Source organism: Lepidochelys kempii, chromosome 9 (assembly GCF_965140285.1).
Source record: "Lepidochelys kempii isolate rLepKem1 chromosome 9, rLepKem1.hap1, whole genome shotgun sequence".
In the NCBI taxonomy this organism is placed as follows: domain Eukaryota; kingdom Metazoa; phylum Chordata; order Testudines; family Cheloniidae; genus Lepidochelys; species Lepidochelys kempii.
In genome coordinates, this window is record NC_136388.1 from 61,272,174 (window position 1) to 61,298,934 (window position 26,761).

The following is a 26,761-nucleotide window of genomic DNA, read 5'->3' on the forward strand; positions in this document are numbered from 1 at the left end:
GCTCCGCCTCCGACTGTGGGCGCCTGGCTCCGGGCAGCGCGAGGAGAAGTTCCTGTCAGCCCGGCCGGCCGTGGCCCCCGAGCCCGGTGTGCGGCGCCCCCGTGGCTGTGCACCCCGCCCCCTCCCTTGGGCAGCGCCCGTCCAGTCTAGCCCGCCCCGCCGGGTAAAGCCCGCTCCCCGGGCGTGGGGCGCCTACCCGCCCCCCTCGAGTGTGAAGCGCGGTTCCCCGCCCCGGGTGTGGAGCCCCCCGACCCGGCCCCGGGTGTGGAGCCCGGCCCCCCGACCCGGGATGCAGCGCTCGGAGGCCCGGCCCCTCCCCGGGCGTGGAGCCCCCTCCCCTGGCTGCGCGGCGCTGCGCTGCTGGGTGCGGAGCCCCCTCCCACTCGCTCCCTCTCCGGACTCGGCTGGCTCTGCACACCCGACCCCCCCCACCCCAGCCGTGCGGGCAGGGCTAGGCGCGGCGCACCCTGGGAGTTGTAGTCCCCAGGGCTTGGCCCATTCCGAGAGGGCGCGGGGGCGGCGGGCGGCTGGACTACACTTCCCGTCAGGCCCTGCGGCAGCTCCCTCTCGCCCTCACACTCCGGCTGCCGCTGCCAGTGTCTCCGCCGCCGAACCCTCGCTCGCAGCGCCCAGTGTCCGACCCGCAGCCTCGGGCAGGGGCCCGGCTCGGCCCGCAGCGCCGCGGCCCGCCCAGCTCGGGAACAGGTGCGTGCCCCTCCCGTCCCCGTCCCCGCCGCCCCGCTCCGGACACCCGGCCCCTGCTGCCCGGGCACCCCGGGCCCGTTCGCCCCGCACCCACCACCGGGGAGCCGGACCGAGCGGGCGGCCGAGCGGGCGGCCCGACCCATCGCCTCCGGCTGGGTCTCCATGGAGACCGGCCCCGGGACCCCCTCCGGGCAGCGGGCGCTGCTGGCGGCTGGGGCTCGGGCTGGCAGGGAGGGGGAGCAGCGTCCGGAGTGGGACGGGGAGGAGGGCAGCGAATCCCGGAGCGGGGGAGGGTGGGGACGGGGATCGCGAAGGCTGTGACAGCGGAGGCGCAGCGAGCCTGGAGCCAGCGTCGCTGGGCACGGAGGGATCCCGGCGGGGAGCTGCTGCTGCCTCCTCTGCACGTACCTGGGACGGGCTCCGCGTGTAGCCGCCGCTCCTTCCTCGCTTCGCGCCCCATCACCTGCCGCTCCCAGATCTAGCCGGAGGACGGACCCCCAACTCCCGGAGTGCATCCCCTCGACCTGAGGGGCCCCTTCTTGTGGCGGGGGGGGGGAGGGAATCTTCCGTGCTTTGCTCCCGACTCTTCTGTGCATGTGCACGTTGTTCTACGGGCTACACAGCTGAGACCCGGACCTGGCCCCTCGCTCCTTAGACAACGGGACTGGATAGCGTGGCTCCTGGAGTTTCGCAGCATGGCCCCTAGCGACCTAATCTCTAGCATAGGGGGTGCCCAGCAGAGACTCGAGGTCCCAGCCTGTAGTGCTTCATCTTGCTCCCCAGTGGATTCTGTAATCCCTCTAGGTTGGCAGAACCTCACTAGTAAAGATAAAAGAGAGGAGTCAGCTCCATATTTTGCCAATTAGGTGTTGCCCTTGGGGTCCTGGCATGTTGCTCTGGTGGCCCTTAGTTGGCAGAGTTTGGTCTCCTGCTAGCACTTTGTGATTTTTTTTTTTTTTTTAGGGTTTCCTTCTGTGGAGGTTGGTGCTGTAGGAAGTAGCATCAGATTAGTGGCCATCTACGTGGGGAGAACAACAGTGCCCAGGTATCATCCGTTCTCCCTGACCTAGCTTCAGGAGCCAGCTGTTGAAAGAGGACAGTACCCATTCATCTAGGAGCCTCAATATCAGAATTGAGGACCATTCCAGGCAAGACCCCAAAGAGGGGCCTGGGCAAGGGAGAGTAACACTAAGTGCATATATTTATTGGTATTACAGTAGTGTATAAAGATCCTAATCAGGATTGTGCTAGGCACTGTACAAATGTATAGTAAGACCTTGTCTGCATTGGAGTTCTTTAGGTGATATCGCTTATACCAGTTCCCCAGTCTAAATAAGCTATACTTGTAAAAGGACTTTTTGCCAGTGTAACTATCTGCAACTGGAGCTTTTGCTGGCATAGATACATTGGTTAGGGATGTGATTTCCCCCTGCCCCGCACACTACCAGCCAACATATCTATGCCAGTAAAACTCTTGTGTGTAGTCCAGGCCTCAGCGTCAGTTTCTGCCCCAAAGAGCTTACAATCTAAGTAGACTAGACAGACAAAAGGTAAAGGGGAAGTAGGCACAGAGAGGGAAGGGGACTTGCCCAAGGTCACACAGCAGGTCAGTGGTAGGATTAGGAACAGAACTCAGGAGTCCTGATTCCTACTGCAGTGTCCTAGTCCACGTTGCCACTCAACATTACTTTCACTTTGCTCCTGGTGTGATTAATAATGTTTTGGAGTGAGGAATTGCTGGAGAGGGCTCCCAGATGTTATGGCCCATTCTTGTACACTGCATTCAAGATGAAAATTGTGACATAATCAAATTCAGGGGAAGAGCTGCCTTTTGTACAGCTAGGCTCATTGGGGAAGACATTGATTCCTTTCATTTAACTTTGATTTTTTATGGTGGATTTGAGAGAGCACCAAGATAGACTTTTATGGGGTCGTACCAAGATGGGAAGTATTGGGATAGTCTTTTGGGTCCTGATCTTGCAAGGGAATCTATACTTGTGGCTCTGTACGTCGGTGGGGGGAGGATTTGCCCATGTGAATCCCTCTGCAGATTTGAGGCCTTAGGTTGTATCTACATTCGCTTTTTTGCCCTAATATTTCCCACTATTGCTGCCATCAGTATAGATCCTTTGCCAGTACTTTTACCAACATGTCAACTATCTCTGCAAAGAGCAGCTCTGAGAAATTTGAGAAAACTGAATCTAGTGTAGACAAAGCCTTAAAGGAATAAATTAATGGAGGACTTTGAGGGGGTAGGACGGAACTGGGGGTGGGGAAGCATGCTTTGGGATAGTATCATATGTCCTGGGCAAGGAAAACTAAAAAGATTGTAAGATTGTGTACAATGTGTGATTTTCTTCCGATGTCAGAGATTTTGCAAAGATTTTCCACCTTTTGGTGGATTCCCCTCCCTCCCCCCTTTTTTAAACCACCTTAAGAATCTGCTGTGATAGCCTTCCACAGGGACAGGCTTTTTTGTTAGGCTGCAGTCAGTGACTTAGGTACTAGCTATAGCTTTAGCCAGTAGGGAGGATGTACTTTTTAAACACTGCTAAATTTTCAGGAAACTTTCCTAGTTCAAATAGGGATGTATTTTTTTTTCTTAATTTAACGTTTCTGTGTATTATGCTGGTCACTGCAGTGACTTAAATCAGGGTTAGTGTGTCTTTAAACTGGCACAGGTAGATTCATGCACACAAGCTCAGCACAGCTGTAGCCAGTGGTCATACTATGCAACAGAATGGAAGACCCAAGTTTAGATCCAGATTATCATCTGCTCTGCAGGCCAAATGCAACATGAACAGTTACTACTGAAGACTAGGGTAGATGTAGCCTGGCTTATCCAGGACTGAATTTGGCTAGAGATTGGTATGACTTTATCACTGCTATGGTTTCCAAACTCTTTAAGGTAAGTAACATGATATGGTTTGCATTCAGTATTACATTTTTAAAACCTTTTTTCCAGTTGGATTCAAGACCCATGTATGACCCCTGCGAGGGGTTTTTATAGTTCTGTTGCAAACAGTTTAGTTTAAATGGTTTGTATGAAATGTGGGTGGAGCTGAAGCCATGTGTTCGGACAATTCTGGAAACTCTTTCAATTTGTGCTTATTTTGGACTTCAAAGGCACTCTGTCACCTCAAAGATCACATATGGTAAACAAACATAATTCTTTGCCTGTGTTACTAATGGTATCAAAGATAGTTAAACTGAAATTTTTAAAAAGTAAATGTGATTATTACTGGTGATGCAATTTGTTTCCCTTTGGCATTTCTGTAAGCTTCGCTAAAAATCAGTCAGTTTAACTTTTTTTTTTATAGTCACGCCCACTCAGGTTCTCAGGAGAAGCATCTGGGTTGCATCCAATATAGATGATCATTGATTTGTTCAAAACAGTGGTTTCCACTGGAGTTTAAAAATATAATAGAAATATCATATTGGGCTTAGGTTTTGTAACCCCTTTTTAATGTATTGTACATTTTGGTCATAAATTTTATTTGCAATATCCAGTCTCAGCTATCTTGTGTTTCCAGGGTCAAAGTGCAACCCTTCTTAGCATTCCACAGTGCCCCCTGGCCAAATGAGTTGCAGAACACCTTAAAAAAAGAAAGTATCCATGTGCTCATCCTCAGAAATTCTTGCTACAGGCTGGGAAATCAAAAAGGAAAATTTCAAGGTTGATGATTCCCAGTCTCCTTCCAGTCAAGGCAGACTTCTAGAGTGTCTCACTTTAGAGAAAGCAGTGGCTGAGAGCCCATCAGAGGGGGAAAAGGAGGGACGGCAGGCAGGCAGGCAGGGTTTACAGTGTTCTTCAAGTGCCTGAACTCCAGCTGTGTGTTTTTCTCAGGCTGCTCTGTTAAATAGTGTTAGCATTGAAATGGTCCAAGTTAGGCACTGAAGTGAACATCATTGCCCTCTGCTTTTCTAACATTTGCACCAGGCACAATCACTGGTGTAGATGCATCCTAGTGCAGACGAGCAGAGCCACTATTGGCACTGGTGGAGCTTACCCTTACGTAACCAGGATGTGCTGTAATGGTGCAAATCTTGGCTCCCAGGGGCTTTGCCTGTCTGCATTAGGCATGGCACTAGTGCACCTGTACTACTGGCTGGCCACTGGGCAAATCCCCAGTGGAGACAATCCTTTGTGCAGATCCCCTGGTGATAGAAATGGTGGGAAAGCTAGTGTAGACTGTCTGTCAGTGTTTTTACCACCCTGCCATCTGGTACTTGCTCTGAACAAGGCTTGGATGAAACTCTGGTAAACTGCTGGCAGCTGCTTTACATTAGTGTTCAGATTGGTACAATAGCAGTGGTCAGAGAATTCCCTAAAAATCTCAGACCTTGTTGATACATGGATGTGTGTATACCAGTATAAGTAGAACCAGTAAAGTGTGTAAAAACTATACTAGTATAATTAAAGCAGTACAGATTCCTAATGTGGGTGCTTATACTGGCATAGCTTATTTCCATAAGGGAATGGGAATATGCTATACTAGTAGAAGGCAACTTTATACTGGTAAAATTGCATCCACACTGGGGGCTGTACCAATGTAGCTGCTTTGGTAGAAAATCATGCCCCCAACCAACAGAGTTAAATTGGTACAAAAACTGTATGTGGACCAGGCCTTAGTGCAGCTGTGTCCTCTCATAGGCAAGTGGTTGGAAGAAGGGGGAGTTCACTAAGGGCTTGTTTTCCCTATTAAAAAAAAAAAAGTGTGTTCTTAACTCAAGTTGGCTGACTTGAGTTGCAATCCTAATAAGACAAGGCAGTTGGTTTAACAGGAGTTAACAGGTTGAGTTAAACCCTAGGCCCCTGTACAGTCATAAACTTGAACTGATAACTCATGTTAAAAATACAACTGCCTGGTCTTCTCTAGGATATAAACCTAAGTTAGAGTATGTCTACAGAGTTATTCCAGAATAGCTCAGTAGTGTCGAAGGGGCTGGTGGCTCCGCCCTACGTTTCTCAGATAGATTTATCTCTGCACCTGGCACCTCCTGCTTCCAGTCCACCTTCTTGAGGGTCCTCTGATTCTTTTGTTGCTTCCTCTGGAATTGGGGTTTGAAACCACCTGAGTCAGGTGTTTTATTTTGTCTCTACATTTGAATGCCTTGATCCCTTCTCTTGGTTGGGATTCTAATTTCCCTCCCTATTTCTTCTTCATTCCCTGGGAAATGTCTGCCTTTGGCATTTATCTTGCATCCTCCTTGGATAACAGAAATCAAGAATTCATTTAACAATGTCTATTCTGTCACTACATCTTCCTAACTTTCTCCTAGAGGCCCTGCAGGTTTCATCATTGATCTCTTCTTCCTCATGCACTCAAAAATGTTTGTTGTAACTGCTTGTGAAATCTTGCTATCAACCTTCTCTCTTTAATTGCAAGCCACAATGGTTCTGCCCCATCAGTGCTTTCCTAGAGGTTTCCTAGTTCAGTCTCTCCACAAGTTTCCATTCTGTTTAGCACAGTGGTACATGTCTCTCTCTCCCCACTCCCATACAAGATTCTCTTGGAGCGCTCCTAAAAAGTCTATGCTGCCATTGTACCCTCACTGTCATATGCTTTCCCTTTCCCTTTTTTCAGTTCAGCCCAGGATGGTGACACCCCGCAGATTGATTGTTCCCCTATTTCCTTTGGGTTCTTTCATTTCTCTCCAACCATTGCAAGACTCCATCTCTTCCCACCCCAAGCCACCTTTCATTCTTTCCGGGTACAACCCAGTTTTCGGGGGTCTCTCACTCTGCCCAGGTACCCATTTCATTACTTAGTATTTCTTCCCTTTCCAGGTGTGTTTATTTTGGCTGCTAGTTTCTCTTCTCATTTTCTGACTTCTGGGTAGCTTCTCTTCTCTGCAGTCTCTGCCTGCTCAGCTAAACTCTTTCCCTCATCTGTGGCTCACTCTGTCCTCTCAGCCAGTACACTGGTATTTCTCTGGTTCCTCCTGCTTCTATGTCCCTTGTCTCTTCTCAAAAGAGTCCCAGAAACACCCCACTGACCTAGACTGTGCCTCTGTGTACCAGGTGTGTTCATACCTGACACTGAATGAGCACCTTCAGCTTTTTAGCTTTCTGTCTGATTCCTCAAACCTTCAGTCTTCTTATCCCTATACAACTGATTCCAGTGTGGACTGATACTACAGACTATTCCTTGTCCTACCAAGAGCGTATGTTCTTCTGATATGTCATGTAGGCTGACCAGACAGCAAGTATGAAAAATCGGGACAGAAGGTGGGGGGTAATAGGCACCTATATAAGACAAAGCCCCAAATATTGGGGCTGTCCCTATAAAATCGGGACATCTGGTCACCCTAATGTCATGAAAGAAAAAACTATATAAGACTTTGGATCACATGCTGTCTTTAGATTTCCTTTCTGCTCCCCCAAGGATGCTGCCCATTTGTACCTCTTTTGCTTCATGTATGTAACATCTCTGATACAGGAACCTGTCTGACAATTTGCCTCCTTAATCTCTCTTGCCCAGTCTAACCTAGCCTGCTCCTGCTGGCCATGCACTTCAGATCCTTCCCTTCCCTCATTGCTCTACTAGTTTTTAGCTCAATTCATTCTCCTGAGCGATGGGACTCAAGTAGCAGCCCTGCTCTTAAAGTGCTCAATGAGACAACACTACTGCAATGGCAGGCATGTCTTCCCCCGAAAAATTCCATCACAGAGGCAGGTATCTTGAGAGTGATTTGAGCATCGGCCTGCTAAACCCAGGATTGTGAGTTCAATCCTTGAGGGGGCCATTCAGGGACCTGGGGCAAAAATTGGGGATTGGTCCTGCTTTGAGCAGGGTGTTGGACTAGATGATCTCCTGAGGTCCCTTCCAACCCTGATATTCTATGATTCTATGACTCTCAAATCTCAGGGTTCTGCTCTACTTTCTGTCTCTAACCCTTTAGAATGCCTGTCACTTCCTAACAATAGTAAAGGGGAATTCTAGCAGTGAAAGCCCTGCAAAGTTTGTCAAGCAGTGCCCCACACATACTCAGAGTTCGTTCCATGCAGGTGTACCCTAGGCACTTGATTGCCTGAACAGTCATCTTCCTCTCTGTACAATTGTCTCCTGAGCTGGTTAGTGTTGACTGATAAAGAAATATAAAAGATTGGACAATTCTGTGGTTTTATAAGTCCGTTGTCTTGGGTAAAGCTGCCTTCTGCCTGCCTGCTGTGTCTGGGAGACCTTCTTGAGGAAGTACAAAAGGGTACAGGGGGATGTAGAGGTGTCTGCACAGAGTGCTTTTGGGGGAGGCCAAGTCCTACTACAGATTGAATGGGTTTGGTGAAAAATCCTAGCATGAGTGTAAGCCTTGTGTATTGTCCCTGCCCTGAGTGTACCCCTCTCCTGAGGGCTTTTTGCAAACATACTTGTAGCTGCTCAAACTATGTACCCCAGTTGCTTGGAAAGGAACCTGCAGTTGGCAAGTAAGGAGGAGGTGTTGCCCGCTCCTTTTCTCAGTGGTCTGGCTTGCAGATGACCTCTCTGAACTGTACCACAGACTCACAACTTTGTTGGAGAACTCCAAGGAATGGAACTTAATGCAGGCTTTTGTCTTTGTGTTTTGTCTTTGCAGGCGGAGTGGCCCCGTGAGCCCCAGCAGGTCCTGGTTGGTGGTGAGCAGCTGTCATGATCTCTACAGCACCTCTCTACAGTGGGGTGCATAACTGGACCAGTGCAGAGCGGATTTGCATGTGTGGCCTCAACGAGGAGAGGTGAGGTGCGTGGGTAGCTTGTTAGGGGAAAGACTTTAAGCAGGGAGCTTGGGTCAGGGAATCGGAGAGGCTAGAAGCAGAAAGCATACTCAATCCTGTTTAGTGGCTCTCTTTGGGGCCAGTGCAAGCCTATTATCTGTTACAGAGCTGAGCTCATAAGGAGCACAGGGGTAGGACAAGGATGCATTAAGCAGTCAAGCCTCCTTTATGGTCCTTGTGTTCCATGCCCAAGGAAAATAAAGGGTCTGATGCTTGCAGGGGAATGATATTGGAGGCTCTCTGCTTTCTGGGCAAGAGCCACCAGCTGTATGGAGCCAGGGTGCTGCTTGTGGCCTTGCTACCCCAGTGTTAAGGCTGCTCATGGCGTTGTTGCTACACACTGTACCTTTGCTCTTTGACTTTGTTAGATTTGTGCTCTCAACTGACTGCCATTCAGCCTGACAGGTTGGGACCTGGGAAGAGGGCTACATGGACAGTACAGGCTATGGAACTGAGAAGTGTTTCCAGTACGTTTGCTTGGGCAGTGCAGATTAGATCAGTGGTACTCAGCCAGGGGTATGTGTATCCCTAGGGGTAGGCAGAAGTTTTAAAGGGGTACATCAACTCATATAGATATTTGCCTAGTTTAACAACAGGCTACATAAAAAGCACTAGCTAAGTCAGTACAAACTAAAATTTCAAACAGACAAAATGCGAAAGTCAGCAATTTTTCATTAATAGTGTGTTGTGACACTTGTATTTTTATGTCTAATTTTGTAAGCAAGTTGTTTGTGAGGTGAAACTTGGGGTACACAAGACAAATCGGAATCCTGAAAGGGGTACAGTAGTCTGGAAAGGTTGAGAGCCACTGGATTAGATAATTAGATAGGTGAATTGCATGAACACCACAGTCTAGGGCAGGACCTGCTCCTTGCAGGAGTCCTGATCTGTCCCATTTCCTTGCCCTGGCAGTCTCCTCCAAACCCACAGCATTAGCGCCTATCTAATCCTGCAGTTCTCAGGTGTTGTCCTCAGAACTGGCCAGCTGTTGGCCTCCCTGGTGTCAGGATGCAGTGGAGCTTTTTCAGCTGTGGGAAATGCTCTAGGAGGGTCTGAAAAGTCATGTTATATTGACTAAAATGAGCCATGTTTGGTGCACACTGTCCTTCATTTGGGATGGTAGGGTCTCAGGCATTAGGGATGCTGATAACTGCTGTAACAGACAAGCAGGAGAACAGTGGGGTAAGGGAGATTTTGGCATGTAATGTACGGCCTCTCAGCTTAGTTACCCCTTCATAAAGGCTATGCAGGCCTACTACTTGATCCTAATAAATTTCAGTGTTTCAGGCACCTGAGCACTGAGGGGTCTAGTACCTTAACAGAAATACCAAACAGCCCAAATACAAGATTAAATCAAGACAGACAAACCAGGTTGATCATAACCAACAACCCACCATTCAGTTTTTTTGTTTTTTTTTAACCAGTTGTTGGCCCCTACGTAAAGGGTGTGGGTGGGGATAATCATTTGGGGGAACGCTCATTCCATTTCCTTCCTGGACCAGGTTTCACATCACGGAGGTTTCACATCACATTGTCCCAGCTGGCTCCCTTCCTGGCTGTCTCTCAGCGCAGAGGCTAAGGGCCCATGGAACCTAAGCTCTCTCTGTACCAAGAAGTGGCTTCCCTAAGGCCAGGCTGAGGAATGCTGGCAGTGAGCAGTGTGGGTGCAGCTTGTTACTCCAGTGCCCAGGTTGTATGTGCTCTGGGGCTAAGGAGAAGAGTTCAGTCTCTGGGGCTGACTCTGTGGCCCCCTTTGCCTGCACCAGAGTCATTGTACTTCCACCTCCCCTCCCCAGCAGTGTGACAAACAATGTAGTTTGTATCTCCATTAGCTTTTGGAAGAGCAAGCTGCTAGTTTGGCTTTTGAGACAGTGGCAGGAACAAGAGGGGGTGCTTGCCCTGAGGCTGTCTCAGAAGCTGAGTGGCCAGCTCAGCTCCTTGCCTGGGCTCCCAGCCAGCCATTAACCTGTGCATCACCAGCCTGGGTGTGCTGATCTGCTGAGCCTTCTGAGACAGGTGCTGCCCTGGGGGAAGGGAATCGCTTCTCCTCCAAGGCAGAGGGAATGGCGTTGGGGGAGCTTGAATGGGATGGTGGTCTCCCCTAGGGGGAGAGGGGTTATGTAGAACAAGGGGGTATGTAGGACATGCCCCTCTGGCAGGCAGGCTGCCCTCACCTGTTGGAGCCCTAGGATGCCGGAGCTGCTTGGCTTCACTGACTAGCTCAGTCCCTCGCCTGGGCCTGACTGTTGAAGCTTCCTGGGCTGTTGCAGGGCCAGGAACTGCACTCTAGCTCCACCTGCTGCCCTTGCCACGTCCCTGCCTCTGTCTCCGAGGGGACCAGGATTGGCGTAGGAGCAGGAGGTGGAGCCAGAGCGGGGCTCCCAGCTCTGCTGCACAGTGCATAGGCAGCTCTCTGTGCCAGTTATCCAGCTTGTTGTCACGGAGATGCCTGCCTGGCCAAGGTCTCAGCTCCCTAACACCCCTGCTCTTTCACTGATCCCATCCAACTCCTCTAGAGCCTACCGTGGCTCAAGGCATGTGCTGCTTTTTGGCAGAGATCCCACGGGACAATAGTTGCGGACGGGGTAAAGGCCATGAGGTTTTTGGCTCCTCTCAGCATTTCAGTGGGGGCAGGGTCGAAAAAGTCCCCTTAACTCTGCCTTTCCTGTCATACCAAGGCTCCAGCTTCATGGCCTTCAGAGGAGGGGGAGGCACAAGGGTCGATACATAGACACTGTCGATACCTCTCTTGCACGTTTTCAAAAGTCCCCAGCCTCACAGTTAATGCAATTTAGATGTCTCACAGGAGGACACTGGCGGGGCCAGCTTAGACCTGAGGTCCTGGGGAGTTCCATCCGTGCCCAGCTCTGTGGCAGTAACAGAACACACATGCTTGCTGGGTAGAATATGTGGCCTGGCTACAAATCCTACCTGACTGACCTTGGGCATGTTCCACCCTCCTGTCTCCATCGCCCTGGCTAGCAAACTGGGCAAGAAGCAGGAACCTGATTCTGCATCTGAGCTATGTTTTCCTGGGTTACAAACTACTAAAAGCCTATCTCAGGTGTTAGTTCTAAGGGCCGTTCTCTTGCGATTCCAGCCGCCCCCCATCCCATCACCTCTCAGCTGCCGTTGGATCTTGCTGCTGCCTATTGCAGAAACCTGATCTCCCCTTATTAATAACAATCCTCTTAAGCCTTTTGCGGCCTGAGTAACTCGGGAAATCCAGGTTTAAGAAATCCATGTCAAATTATGTTTGTAAAGAATAACAGCAAAGATGATGTCTGGTGGAAAGGGTGCAGGGGGCTATGCGAGGTGCTGTGCTTTTGCCATAACACAAAGGAAGTAGTGCAGCTGTGGGGAAAACCAGCATTGCATTTGTAACATAGCTGTACCATGAGGTGGGGAAGCTGGTGTGGGGTCATGATACTGAGGGCATCTGAAAAGGTGTAATGGGCCAATACCAAGATGTTTAAACCTGAAGGTCATTATTCAGGGTACAGCTGCAGCAGATGTGTCCCTTCGAGGGCAACCTTTGGGTGGCCAAGAGAGTGGAGTACCAGTACTGGATACTGGAGTGATGGGGTTGGAGGTTTGCATTGCTTAATCCCTGTAGTAGCAGACAAGGGGAGAAAAGAAAAGACCCCCAGCATCACAGTGTTTGTTCTGCCCCCACTAGCTTCCCCTGTACTTAACTCTCACAGGCTGTTGTGTCAGCAGACAGAAAACATTAGGGTGGGGCCTCAAACCCTCCTAGGATATTGAACCCTGTCCTGGGCACAATGCTGTCTCCCATGGGTATAGCTCCTGGTTCAGATGTTGACTTAGGCAGAAGTATTGTTTGTTTCCATCTCTCCAGTGTGACCATATCATGTGCACAGTTGTTGTCATTGGCCTCCCCCCATCTCCTTTCCTTGGAGCTGGTCACGGTCCTTACTCTGAATTCACTTTTCACCTGGGGAACTCCTTTGTTTGAAGCAGTGAACTGCCCTCTTTCTGTCTTGCGGAGGATAAGGGGTTAAAGCTCCAATCACACACTCCAGGTCCCACCTGCTTTGAGGCTGGAGGGGAGTGATAGAGCTGAATGTGCTCAGGCTCCTGGAGCAGTGACAGGACTCCGCAGCTATCTGAAGGGTCTATGAGGTGGAGACATGAATGACACTAGTGCCCTAGGGATGGGAAGAGAAATGATAGGTGAGAAGTATAGATGGTTCTCGGAGGAGTGTAGGGGAGATAAGACTGGAATACTGGGTAGGTGTGGAATTAAAATTACCTGGGGTGGGGAGGACTTGGTTTTGGACCAAAACCAGGGTTACTGGTTAGTGTGTGGCTGGAAGATGTGGGGGTGGGGGGGCGGGAGAGGAATCAGGGAGTAGTATGCCTGGTGGGTGGGGAATGAACAACAGATGTAATGTGTGGGTGTGTGAGAGAGACTGGGAGGGTGGGTGGGATAGGAATGTGAGTCTGGTGGGGAGGGCAGGATTGGAAGGTGGGGGTTGCAGATTGGGGGGGGGTTGTGGGGTGGGCAGACCTAGAATGTGCAAATGGGGGAAGACAGGACAAGAACATGAGGAGGCTGTGGGAGGGTGAGAACTCCGAATGAGTATGGGGCAGGCAGGACTGGGCCTGGGGGGATTGTATGGGGCAGGGCTGGGGGAGGGAGGGACTGCGGTCAGGAGGGGGAGTTGAGGGATGATGGGACTGCAAGTGGGGAGGGGAGTTCTAGGGGGGCATTGGGGGAAGGTGGGACTGCCAGTTTGTGGGGGGGATGGAGCACCTGTGGGGTGGTGGGAGGCAGGACTGGCAGGCAGGAGTTTGTCGGGAACACTAGAGGGGTTGGTATGGGGGGGTGGGGCAGCTCCCTGCCCTTTGGGTGATGGTCATTTTGTGGGTCTCCCCATCCCCCACTCTGCCACTTTATTTGCCAACTGTCACTTCCCAACTGCCGTGGAACTTTTAGGCCAGTGCTTTCCATCTCCTTCTTAAAGGGGCAGAAGCCTAAAAATTACCTGGTGGCTGTTTCCCGGGACCTGGCTTTAGAGGGATCCCTGGGCCCCCACTGCCTGTGCACCTGAGGCGCTGGCTGGCTCCCCAAAGTGTGCCTGCTGTGCTGAATTTGGGAGCTTGGAAAGCAGCACAGGGGCGAGCCTGGAGAGGCAGGGATTTGGACTCTAGGGGAGGAGTCCCCACTCCCCTATGGCCAGCAAGCCCCTTCTGACTCCCTGTGTGCAGCACGGAGCTAACGGTGGGCTAGGAGAGTGCCTCTGGGGTTCATTGTGCCTCCATTGTCTTGTCTCATCTCTGTCATAGGAGAGCCCCGCTATCTGATGAGGAGTCTAACAAGAGCAGCTCCCAGCACTTGGGGTCCCAGGAATTTTGCGTCAGCAGCAGCCTTTCCAAGGTGAGCTCCTTGTACAGAGTGGCTGGGCTGAGGAGCCAAGGACTGCAATGGAAGGGGCCATGCATGGGAGTCTAACCCTGACCTGGGCCCAAGTGATGAGTGCTCTATGACAGCATGGTGTGCAGGGCCAGAGACTGTCGAAAGCAAGAGTGCAGGGCCTGGAAGCAGCACTGCTCCCCTTTCCTGTGGGCTTCTTTCTGTCCCATAAAGACCTAGCAGAGAGAGGGAACAGCCCTTCCCATTGGGAAATGCTGGCTTAGCTTCCAGGGAGTCCCTTCTCCCTTTCTCATTGCAGGTGGAGCTCACAGCAGTCAGTGGTGGCAGCAATGCCCAGGGGCTGGACGCAAATAACAGCGTGGAGGAAAAACTTGGGCCCAAGCTGGAAGAGCAGCTACCCAAACCCTACCCGAAACCAGAGTGTGCTGGGAAAGCAGTGATAGAAGATAATGTGCTGGGCGCTCTGGCAAACCAAGGAGATGGCAGAGAGCTGGAGCCCACAGTCCCAGGAGCTGTGGAGCCTGAGACCAGCAGCACTGACAGTGCCTGGATGCCTGCAGAGCTTCACAGTGACAAACAGGCTGATGCTTCTCCTGCCTGCCCCAACGCTCCAGACAGTGAACATGCTGGGAAAGAGAAGGGCACCCTGAATGCTGAAACACAAGAGGCAGGAGTGCCGGTGGAGGAAACTCTGCCTGTGGTTGCTTCCAGCTGCAACACCCTTGCATCAACCCCAGCCACCTTCACCTTGAATAGAGTGTGTTTTTCCACATCTCAAGCCCCAGCTATGCAAAAAATGCCCCTCTCCTTTCAGTCCGGGGCAGTTCTGGCCCCAAGCCAGCCCCTTGTGTACATCCCACCCTCCAGCTGTGGGCAGCCACTCAGTGTGGCTGCTCTTCCGAGCCCCATTGGGGTCCCCTCCTCCCTTGCTCTCCCAGTTCATCCCTCCTACCTGCAGGAGCATGGCCCGCCAGGCATTATTGCGCCCCCTGAGCTGCGCTCGTTTCCCTGTACCTTCTCCGTAGCCAGGCCCTTGCCTTCGGATTCCAAAGTGGTGTCTGTGGAGGTGAACCAGCTGAGTTGCCCTTCACCTTCAGGTGGGAACAGCACACAAGCTGCTGCAGCTGTTGATGGCCCTTCCCCACCCATGGAGGGCTCTTCACTTTCACCCAGCCAGCCTTCCCTGACAGCGTCATGTGGGAGTGAAGCTCCCCCACCAGGTACTGGCCTACACACCAGGGCCTCTGGTGCTCAGGAGCAGGTTGCTCAAGGGGCCACCACTTCGCTTTCTCCCCTGAAGTCTCCCCCACAGCTGGAGCGTGAGATGGTCTCCTTCCCAGAATGTAGCGAGATGCCTCTTGATCTGTCCTCTAAATCCAACCGCCAGAAGCTGCCTCCACCAAGCCAACGCAAGACACCCCCCATGCCCATCCTAACACCAGTGCACACCAGTGGCAAGGCAGCACTCACTACGGTCCTGTCCAAGTCCCAGCGTGCAGCCCAGAGTGCAGGCAGCAGCGTCACCTCATGCCTGGGCACCACTCCCCCCTTAGTAATTTTTCCTGACTTCCTGCGCAATGGTGAGCAGGGCTCCTGGATGAAAAACTCAACTGCACTGATTAGCACCATTCCAGGCACCTATGTGGGCGTGGCCAACCCAGTGCCTGCCTCACTACTGCTTAGCAAAGACTCCAGCATTAGCTTCACCAGGGACCCACAGCACCTCCCCAAACAGGAGCCCATTTCCATCATTGATCAGGGAGATCCCCGAAATGTTGGGCCACCCTCTGGGAAAAAAGGCAGCCAGGCTAGTGTGGAGGGTCAGCAGGACCCAGCTAAGCGGTTCCTCTATGGCAGAGTTGCCCCAGGGGCGCCTTTGTGCCAATCCAAAGAACTCTCTCTCTGGAATCCTGGTCAGGGAAGCATTTACCCCCGATGCCCAGTTAATGGGAAACCATCCAGTCCCCAGCTTCTGCCCGTTGGGTGGTCTCCCTATCACCAGACCCCTCTGCTTTCAATTGGTATCTCCACAACCGGACAGCTGCCCCTGAATCAGAGTGGCTCCTCCAAGCCATCTGGTGCAGGTGAGTTCCCTGTGTTTCCCAGCATGCAGCCTGTAGAGTCTGGCATGGCAGCCCCCAAGGCCCCAGAGGGACTGCCAAGGCTTCCGTCTCTGGAATGGGAAGCCATGTCCAAAGCCAAAAACTGCAGGGTCTTGCCCAAGTTCTGTGAGGAGCCCATCAATCCAGTCCCCATGGTTGTAGCTCCATCTCTTCAGGCCAATACTGTGGATGCAAGGGGCGGAAAGGGGAAGGCAGAAAGCCCTTCCAGGAGCCAAGGGTGTGATGAGCCAGGGGCTGACTCTGCTAGAGACAGTGTTGTACAGACTGAGGCTCCCCAGGGGAGCTGTAGCCTCAAGCTGTTAGGGGACTCAAAACCTAAAAACCAAGTGTTAGCTGCCTATCTGTCACATGACCTGCCTGTAGTCAGTCAGCAAAGCCTACAAACAGCCTCTGAGCTACCAGCTGCACCTGTGGAGAGTCAACGCAAGGAGCTGGGATATGAGGCGGCCCAGGAGCAGCCGGCCTCAGAGGCCCCCCAGTGTATGCACCAGGTGGACCTGTGCAGAGTCAAGAAGGAGCGAGTGGAATGTGATGTGCCATTTGCCTCTGGGGCTTGTCTGCAAGCTGGGGTAGCCCCCAACGGCTTTCCTGAGACCAAACTCAAGGGAGCAGCCCAAATCAAACAAGAGGGCAGTTTATGCTGCAAATCCAAACGGCAACACGATGGGCGGGCCAAACAGGCCCACAAGAGGCTGAAGTGCAGAGCCAGAGCTGGAGAGGAGGCCCCAAGCAAGTCGGGCAGCCGGAGCTTGCATGGATGGAAGGTGGGTGAGGAGCCACTGAAGAGGGTCACCAGCCCCACAGAGGGAGGCAGGCACAGATAGTTCTAGTGCTGGGACTCTGTACTTCCTAGAATAATATTGGGGGTCAAAACCAAAGTAAGGGGGGAGGGGACAGCAGTGTAGGGAAGAAGAGGAATCTGTCATTTGGGCAGCAAAAGGGAATGGCAGCTGGGTGCAGAGATCAGTTTGGGGAACCTCACTAGGGGCTTTTTCATTCCAGGCATCTCAGTATTGCCTGGCATTGGATTTATGACTGGAATATCAGAGTCTGCGGGTTGGGATTGAGGGGCATTGGCGGAGCTGAGTAGCTGGGAGGGCTGTGGGTCAGGACTGACCGGTATTGATACAGCTGGCAGTGGGGGACACTATTCTGGGGTCCTTCCCTTCCCGCTGTCCCAGCATGATGCTTGTATTAAAGCTTGGACTGAAATCTGTATCTGTCCTGTGTTTGCAGTGGCGAAAGCATCATGGGGACCTGCATGAGATCAGCAAACGAGAAAGCCGGGTGAGCCCAGGATCCATGAATGAGCACAATAGCCTCAGGGTAAAGCGCAAGCGCAGGAGGCCAGCAAAGACAGAGCTCCAATCTCCAGGGCATCGTGGGGACAGCCATGAGGAAGGTACTGTTACAAATTCTGAATAGTGTTCTTCCCTTGCAAACCCAAACTGTAGCATTGTCTTGGCACTCTGCTCCCTTGCCTGCCAGAAGATCTGGCTACCAGTTTTCCTGGAGCTGAGTTCCTGTAGGCTGTGGAGCTGGACACTACATACAGCAGGTTAGAATCCCATGTAGGGGTCCGGTATAATGTAGTGTGTTGTCATTCCCAGGCCAGCAGTCTTCTGTCAGCTCCTGGATTCCCCATTAGCTTTTCGGTGGCGTTAGTCCTCAGGGTTCTCCTCTCTTCCCAGGTTACCTTGAGAAGAAACCCAAGAACAATTTCCGTGACTTCATCCCAGTGGTGCTGAGCAGCCGGACACGCAGTCAGTCAGGTTGGTGATCTCAGCAGACCCTGGAGGCCAGCCTTTGCCGGGGAGATTCAGCTAGCCCGTATGGCTGAGTCTGAGATGTCCTGTCCACTAGGCACTACAGGCCCTGTGCCTGGCAGATGGGAGCAGAGCACTTGGTCTCGTGACAGGCTCAGTAGGGAGTTGGGGGTGGGGAGAGCGGGATCATGTCCCTGCCCACATAACCCAATCAGTTTTGGGGGCAGGAAGGTCTTGTGGGGTGCTAAGGAGGGGCTGTCCTGTCCCCAGTTTCCTAACTGGGAGTGTTCTTGTGGGCACTTTTGGCTCTGCTTGTGTCTAGAGGTCTCTAGTCACTGGACACACCTTGTGTGGTCCTCTCTGCAGGAAGTGTTGGCGGCTCCTCTGCTAGTGTGAGAGGAGAGTGCGAAGTGACTGGCCAGGAGATCTTACCGCTGCTGGAGGAGGAGCAGGAGGAGGAGACGACCTTGAAACGCCGCAGGCTGAGGAAATCCCACAGAATGTCCCACTATCACAGCCGCAGGGCCAGAGACAGGTCTCAGTCAGAAAAGGGCAGCTGCCACCTGAGGAGGGCCCGGGAGCTGCCCTGGAGAGTGGAGGCACCAAGGCAGCTTTGGGACCCAAATGAGGAGGACAATGACAGCCATGTCAAGAGGAAGAAGAGGAGACGGCAGAAGAGCCGGAAATACCAGACTGGGGAGTACTTGACTGAGCGGGAAGAGGAGGAACATATGAGCTGCTACTCCCATAGGAGGCGGAAATCGAAAGCAGGTACCGGCACTAGCAGAGGGGAGGGGTCTTTGGTCCAGCTGGCTATTCTGCAAGATCTCCTCCAGGCCAGCCTCTTGTTCCAGAACTGCTCTTAGAGTTCTGGCATAGAACCAGACCATCAGCTCCAAGTCCTATGGGCCAAGTGCTGCATGTACTGCTGTTCAGGGACCATTCCCTCCATTGTGCTGCCACTGCAATGGGCCACCTGTCCTTTACAGGATAATTACTGTAAATGATGGGGCAGGGAACCCCAAATTATGTGGCAGTGTTAATTGGGTGCTGACCTCACGCCACAGTCATAAGCTGGGCTGGGCGCAGGGAAGGAGGAGGCCCAGTATAATTGTGCTGGGTAAGTGTGGACCCTAGGGAGAGGCATCCAAGGGTAGTGCCTGCCTGACAGGTATAGGGGGAACTGAGGCCACTACAATTCAGACTGGCTTTTACACATACAGCTAATGCTTTATACACAAGTAAGCTCTAAGTCTTATGCAGGGGAAGCTTTGTCCAGCAGGAGCCTAGGAGAGAGGGTGACTTGGAAGCCAGGGGTGTGACAGAGCCAGGCAAAGTGCCTGGATCTGTGGTGTGAATCCTTTCCCACAGTGCACATACAGAGCTATAATAGAAAGCTGCAGTTGTTCCCCTCCCATCTCCTCCTGTTCCAGGCCCCAGGTCTCCATTCACCATCTTCTGAGCTTCCTACCTGTGGCTCAACCAGTGACCCAGATCCTCCTGAGTCTAGGTAGCTGCTTGCCCCTCCTCCCCTGATTCTTTTCTGGGCATTTTGAGATATCTGCTGCTTTGCAGGCCAGCTCCTCCTTTCCGTGCTGTGGAGGTGTTTGTGAAGCTTTTGGAAATCAGTGAATTTTGTCAGCTTCTGGAGCTGCGGAACAGCCTGGCTTGTTTGTACATTGCTCTGCTGGTAACCTTCTGGCTTTGCTTATATGTGCCCGTTGTGGGGCTGCTAGTATCAGGCAGGAGAATGCTGCTGTGATTGTACCAGAGGGGAGTGCCTCTTTGGAGTGCTCCCACTCTTGACCCTCTTCTTTATCAGCAGCTGCATGGTGAATTTGAGAGTGAGCCAGCCACCTTCTCCTGGGAATGAGGCACAGTGCGAAGACACAGCTGGAATATCCAGGGGTGTAAACCTGGGGTTGGGGCAGGGGAAAAAGAACTACCATGGCCCTTGAGGGACTGCAGGAGCTACTAATGACTTGTGATGGAGGGAGCCCTGTGGAGCTGCCTGGGAAAGTCATGTAGCCTACAGCCAGACCACCTTCTGAATGGATGAGTGCTAACTCGAGAGCAGTTTGACCAGTTTTCTTCAGAAAACTTCTCCTTTGCTTGGCAACTTGGGCCAAACCAATGTTTCCAAGCAAAGTTATTGATGGAAGGGCTGGGGGCCACTCACATAAGGCTGGTGGGGGAAGCTGGTTGCAACCTTCACTGTGAAGGAGCCATCATCTCTTTGCAAAGTAGGAGGACAAAGTGTTACCTATGGAGTTATAGTTATGAACTGCACCCATGTTGCCCTTACATAACTGTCATGTGCATGCATTTCCCTGGGAGGCAGGTGGCCTTGTCTCCATGGAGCAGAGGTGGAGAAGCAAAGTGACTTATCCAGAGTGACTCTCTTGCCCTGCACTCACTCTCCTCAGGCTTAGCCTTTAACCCAGTCAAGCAGATAGTGGTCTTCTCAGGCAGTGTTCCTATGTTGCCTGCAGAGAACTATGTTCCCCTGCAGCCCACTTTAAAGCAATTGCTAATCTCTACCCACTGGAAAAGGGCCAGCACTGCAAATGCCTGTGCATTGCTCTGTGCACAGGGGTTTTATTCTCACCTTCTTTTCACACAAGGGCTTTATTTCCTCATCACGTACTTTAATATCTTCCACTTATAATTGTGCCCTCACTGTAACAAGCAACCCTGTATTACATAGTAGGAGGGAACAGTCCATATTTCCATTGAGAACCTTAGCTCAGAATGTTCCTACTTCTGTGCATGTAAAATCAGAGCCTTAATATTGCTCTTAAGAGGAAGAAATAAGAAAAATCACTGAAAAGGCAGCACAGACAGCAGTGCAGGGCATGGTTTGGCAGGAAGTGGAATAGCAGTTGCCATCCGAGGGTAGGAAGATTCCCTATTTTTCCCCTTAGTTGTCTCTCACCAGCACTACTTAGCTTTCAAGATCCTAATAGATCACACCCGTGGCAATAAGGCTAAAGGATACTGGTTTTGTTAATGCCTTTATTAAACCACTGGAGAACATGCCAACAAGATGAAAAATCAGACTCTGTTCTCCTGGGTACAGTCACAGTGCAGAATAACAGGCACGCGTTGTCTGGAGAGAAGGCATATCCAAGTGAGTGTATAACCAGCTCCACACATGCTCAGCTTAGAGACCTGCATAGGGTCAGACCAGTAAGGCCTTCTGTCATCATGCATCCCACTGATGCACTTTCATTTTCAGTGTGCTGTGTTCATCTCCATATACCGGTATTCTTCTGTACTCTGCTTCTAGGCAGAGTAACCGTGGCTTTGGTGGAGAACAACTCTAGAACCCACTAGAGTTAAGTTGGACCTGGGCCCAAGCTGTCAGGTGTGGCCAACGAAGTGCTGCAGGGGCTGACTGCTCTTGACCCACAGAGGGAAGTCTGGGCCCCATAGTCTTTGTCTCTGCATCCTGTGGACCCTGTCTCTCCTTAGATTTCAGGTACCGGAAGCAGAAGGAATGTACCCAAGGCAAAGGCTCAGAGCTGCGATTGAGGAGCAGGCTTTCCCCATCGCCCCGGAAGTCCCAAGGGCGCCCAGACTTCCGAAATGGTTTTCTCCTGGATCACCCGGACAACTCCTCCATCCAGGAAGCACTGGAGAAACCATCAGGAAAACGCAAATGTAAAACAAAACATCTGGCAGGGATCTGTGAAGAGGGGAAGGTATGATTCAGGCCTAGGGAAGGGGGATCATCAACCCAGCATGTGTAGAGGGGAGGGGATATGTGGACCCAGCCTCGTCCAGCTACGCTGAGAAGCTTCCTCCATCTGTATTTTCCAGGTGAAAGGGCACTGGAATCAGCCCAAGCCACGCTCTGTGAAGAAGCCCCAGGAGCTGTGGCCGCTCTGCAAGTCACGGCGGGCCAGCCCAGGAAACTCCCCTGAATTGCCCGTGACCCAACATATCCCTCCTGAGGCTCGGCGGCTGATTGTGAACAAGAACGCTGGGGAGACTCTCCTTCAGCGAGCGGCAAGGCTTGGCTACAAGGTGAGTGCTGGGCCAAGAACAGCTTTTACCCCACATCCTTCTGCTGGGGTTTGCTGCTGAGTACCTCGGGAGCCATGCCCCTCTCTTGTGGTTTGTGTAACTGGGCCTCTGGTGGTGTCATTCCTCCAGGACGTCGTACTCTACTGCCTGCAGAAAAAGAGCAGTGAGGTGAACCACCGTGACAATGCCGGCTACACAGCTCTGCACGAAGCCTGCGCACGAGGCTGGATTGACATCCTGCACATTCTGCTAGAGCACGGTGCCAATGTGAACTGCAGTGCACAGGATGGCACGAGGCAAGCCAGCTCCCAGTACTACTAGCCCAGAGAATTTGGGGTGGAAGCTAGTGAGACAGCAGGGCTGTGGGTCTGGGAGTCTTTCAGGCAGCATCATTAGCCATCCTTTGGCAGTATAGCCACCTAGCAAGAAGCAGATTGTTTGTTTGCTCTGTGGACTGCACAGACCTCCTTTTTCTCTGGTAACGCTCTTGTCCCTTGCCAGGCCTGTCCATGATGCAGTGGTGAATGACAACCTGGAGACCATGTGGCTTCTGCTCTCGTATGGGGCTGACCCCACACTCGCCACTTACTCAGGGCAGACAGCCATGAAACTGGCCAGCAGTGAAGTGATGAAGCACTTCCTGAGTGGTAAGTGGGGCATGGTAATTACTGATGTTTATACGGAGTACCTTCCACCCCAAAAGAACCCAAATGCTTTACAAGCTGTAGTGTTGAATACTGCCGTGCAGTTTTGTATTTAAGGGGCCATAGTTAGACACTCAGTCATCAGTAGATGCCAGAGTGAAGGCAGATTGAATAAACGTACGTCTGCCCCGGTGCACATTGCTCCCCAGTCCAGTCTATACTGTTTCTCAAATACTACAATATAGGACATGAATGCTTCTCCAATCATAGATGCACAACCATCTGCAAGAACCTGTGATCATGTAACTAAAGGTAGTATCCTAATTCAGGGCAGGGCTGATATGTGTTCAAACCTAACTGGCAATTCCTGCCTTTACTATGCAACCTCAGCGCTCCATTAACACGCACTTTTGCAGCTGAGAAGTGATGTTCTCAATTCTAAAATTACTCCCTTTGAAGCATGTTTACCTGCCATTGTTAGCAGTAATGCTTCAGGTCACTGTGACTGCACGCTTAGAGTAAAATGTCTGTTTGCTTCCTGTGCCGTTTGTGTGGAATTAGTGTTGCTATTTTCTTGTTGTTGTGGGTCTTGCACAGAAGCAAAGCAGAGAGAAACAGTTAAAAAAAGTAACTGTAACGGGTTGACACAGGTGTTGCCTGAAACTGTATTTAGCTCCTTTTTATTCCTCACTAGATTCAAGTTGATAGGTACCTTTTGTATTCCTGTAGTTTTGGAAAGTTGTGCCCCTGTACTCTTCTAGACTTAAATAAATTCTTAAGTGTGTGTGTTGGGAACCACCCCTTTCAAATAGCTATAACCTGAACTCTAGTGGGTTCTAGATTTGTTCTCCCCCCACACACACTTTTTCTCCTGTTTGCAGTCCCTGGTCACCCTTTTGGAGGTTGGGGGGCATGTTCCTCATGGAGTGTGGTCCCTTGTCTACCATTGCCTTGGGCTGCGGGGGGGAGTGAGTCACTTCAGCTCTCTGCAGCTTCCCCCAAGAGAATGTTGATGAGAATGTTGTATAGCTGCTCTATGGGTGCCTCCCTGCCTTGCTTTCCTCTTGCAGATTACCTCTCGGATCTGCAAGGGCGTGCTGATGGGGACCCCCGAACAGCATGGGATTTCTACAGCAGCTCTGTACTGGGTGAGTTCAGCTGATTCTATCTCCCCCTGCAGGACAGAGCATGGTGTGGCCGCTGGATGCGGACTGGACAAGGGTCACACAGGCTGGGACTTGCTTAACCTGTGGGCCTCCCTCCCAACCCATGTATAGAAGGAGAAAATCATCAGGGAGCCCTCACTGGCATGTGATCTGCTATAGTTTCACACCATTCACTGGCTCAAGAATTTACTAGTTCCTGAAAGGGACTTTTTCTTCAAATATTTGTCCATACGGATCCCAATCGAGGGTCACACGTACCGTACGAGCATGAGGTTAGCTTCTTTTGCCCAGTGTTAGTTGGAGCTATGCAGGTACCCCGCATGCTCTTGAGCTCCTCCTCCAAAGGCATAAAGGACAAGGGGCTCCAGCCACCACTCACTCCCTTCCTGCTGCCCGTGGCAGCAAGGTAGAACTGCCTCAGTGTGTTTCACTACCCTGTAGCTATAACTTCTTTGTTACTCTAAGTGCAGATGATGTTTTTATAGTTAATGTCTTGGTAGTCCATTGGCAAAATAAAGAAGAGAAAACCTTTTTATTCCTTCAGAGAGTCTTCCAAGGTATTGCAGAGGCTAAGTCTCTAGGCTTTAAGTCATGCCCAGCCTGCAAGGCAGTCATTCTTTTAAATGATGGGTATTTTAAATGTCTAGTGTTCAATTTTTGTATCTTTTTTGGCACAAATTCCAAAGGCTAGAGATGCACATTTAAAATTATTTTTGTTAGATTACTCCATGAAGGGAGGGTCTGATTCAGAGATCCTTTGGCAGAAAGGAGCCCCTACCACTCCATGACCGCATTAAATCAGTGCTTCAGCTATTTGTGAGGTTGCTCCCAGATCTCAAGTCTCTTTGTGTTCAAAAAGACCGGGTATTTGTCAAAGGCTGCTGATACTCCAGCACAGATCCCTTCAGGTGAGTCTGGCTCCTGCTGCCCATGACAGGGAAAAAAAGCTTCTCTGAAACTGTCCTGGCACTTATCACCATCCCCAATACTAGTTTAAAAACGGAGTGAAAACATAGCCCTCATCTGACTCAGTGCAGGCTCGGTCTTCTAAATCCTGATCTGCTGGCTACAACAACTATGGTACCAATTCAGCACCATTCCACATCAGCTACCACCACTTCGTCTATCTTGGGTGTCATCTTCTGTGTCACTCAAGTTGTTCCAGCACTGTGCAGTGACGAAAGACCAGCATTGGTGACCATTTCTGCTCCAGTATCTATGCAATCAGTATCGCAGATCTTGAAGTCAGCTGTTTTAGGCATATCTGGAGACCTGAGCTGGTATATCCTCTACTTGATGTTTCTCCCTTGTCAATAAATCTCTCATTGATACTGGAGCCAAGAGTCCCAATAATGAAGATTTCACTGCACCCAATATCTTCGGTTTCAGTTTCAATATGGCATCACATAGTATCAGGTTCTCCACAATTTTCCTCAACTCCACAAAGATCAGCACCTCTTTCAGAAGAGTGTATTCTTCTGCCTCATCATCATTTTCAATCTATAACAGAAGTCCATTGCCTAGCACTGCCTCCTTTTCTCCTCAGTCAACTTGTGAAGGGGTCCCTGAGAAAAGGGTTTCAAGATGTTGTTCTTCTTCTCATCATACAAGACAGTTCAGGAAGATCTCAGAATTGTTGGATCCCTCCCTCTTGGACCCACATGCCATATCCATATGGGATGCAATCCTGGCCATATGTCCTCCTTGGAGCCCACAGCTCCGTTCACTCCATATTCTTCTAAAGCTCCTCTAGTTAGATCCACCTTAGGATATTTATCTGTATCACAACCATCTCATCCACCCCACAAAGTGCTTCTCAACACCTGGTTCAAGAATTCCTGAGAATTCCCAAGGCATCCAAGAGGATGACAACATGGATTGCTATGATGACACTTTGGTTCCATTAGCTATTTCTTCATTTCCTTATGAAGTTATTAATCCTTAGGTGCCTTCCACTGTCAAGGACTTAAAGGCCTTGCAGAACCTTCTGAAGAGGATCGCTGACACCTTAAAAATTCCTAGCAGGTGGTGCAAGAACAGTCACATAGAATGTTTGATTCTATTGCACACTGTTTATGAGGGCTGTTTGGCGATACCCATTAATGGAGGCATTCTCGATCAAAGAATGGCAGACCCTGGCCTCCATCTCAGCTACCTCCAAAAGAGCAGGCTGTTGCTTTCATTTTCCAAGTAAAGGCTCTGAGAACTTTATACTCACCTGGTTTCAGGTTCATTGGCTGCTGCCTATGCACAGTCAGCCAAGATTTACTCTTAGAGACAAAGAACCAAAGAAGTTGGACCTATTTGAGAGGAAGGTCTATTCCTTGCTTAGCCTTCAAGCCAGTATTGCAAAATGCCAGGTTTTGCTACCCCAAGTATGATTGTCTCCAGAGGGAGCGTCTGCCAGTTCTTGTGTAAAGTTCCACAGGATTCTAGGGTTGAATTTAAGTTCCTGTATTTAGTGGGTCCTTGCAACAGTGGTTCTTCAAGCTGCATTTGATGCCTCCAACACTGCCACAAGTTCAATGGTAGCTGCAGACACCATGTGTACAGTGTCTGGGCTCCAGACAGCCCAATAAAGGATTTACCCTTTGATGCTCATGGCCTCTTTAATTCTAAAGCACATGAAGCATTGCACGCATTGAAAGATACCAAACTGATGCTTCATTCCCTAGACCTTTACACCCCAGCCCAAAGGAGGAAACCATTCAAACCACAGCACCAAGTGAGATAGATGCCTCCTTCCTCTTATTTTTAACAGCGGGGACCATCAGAAACCTTTAAGAAGAGGCCTTATTATCAGAAGCAAAGGGGTTCTGCTGTAGTATCTCACAACACATCAGGCCCGAGGCAGCAAGTTTGATGCCACAGTTGAATGCCTGAACCAAATCGAGCATTTCTTCCCTCCATTTGACATTTGCCTCTCTGATGCATTGGCTGCAATTACTAGACTGCTGGGTCTCAGAGTCATCCAGAAGGGCTATGATATACAATTCCAATCTGTGCCTACTCCCCGCCCTCCAAACCATCCTTTTTCAGGGACCCCTCTTGTGAGAGCATGTTTTCATCACTAATCTCGTAGAATTCCCCAGAATGGCTGTTAGGGATTGATGTTTGCATCTCGAAGTCCCACAGACAGTCTGGTGACAGATGTCCCCAAACAGGACTGGGGAG

General features: G+C 50.9%; 1 protein-coding gene across 2 annotated transcripts in view; it reads left to right on the top strand.

Annotated features, from left to right (window-relative positions):
* The first annotated feature begins 538 nt into the window (after positions 1 to 538).
* The window catches only part of BCORL1 (BCL6 corepressor like 1), a 47,456-nt gene continuing 21,233 nt past the window's right edge, over positions 539 to 26,761 (top strand). Inside the window, exons 1-13 of one of the 2 annotated variants that reach the window (XM_073360640.2) lie at positions 539 to 705; positions 1,669 to 1,750; positions 8,284 to 8,422; positions 13,772 to 13,862; positions 14,158 to 16,746; positions 17,219 to 17,384; positions 17,674 to 17,754; positions 18,115 to 18,519; positions 21,223 to 21,452; positions 21,571 to 21,777; positions 21,907 to 22,073; positions 22,279 to 22,424; positions 23,492 to 23,569. In XM_073360640.2, the coding sequence (XP_073216741.2) occupies positions 8,337 to 8,422; positions 13,772 to 13,862; positions 14,158 to 16,746; positions 17,219 to 17,384; positions 17,674 to 17,754; positions 18,115 to 18,519; positions 21,223 to 21,452; positions 21,571 to 21,777; positions 21,907 to 22,073; positions 22,279 to 22,424; positions 23,492 to 23,569 (4,246 nt within the window). In that variant the 5' untranslated portion in view covers positions 539 to 705; positions 1,669 to 1,750; positions 8,284 to 8,336. The remainder of the gene's footprint in view (positions 706 to 1,668; positions 1,751 to 8,283; positions 8,423 to 13,771; positions 13,863 to 14,157; positions 16,747 to 17,218; positions 17,385 to 17,673; positions 17,755 to 18,114; positions 18,520 to 21,222; positions 21,453 to 21,570; positions 21,778 to 21,906; positions 22,074 to 22,278; positions 22,425 to 23,491; positions 23,570 to 26,761) is intronic. The other variant, XM_073360639.2, reaches the window with a different exon arrangement.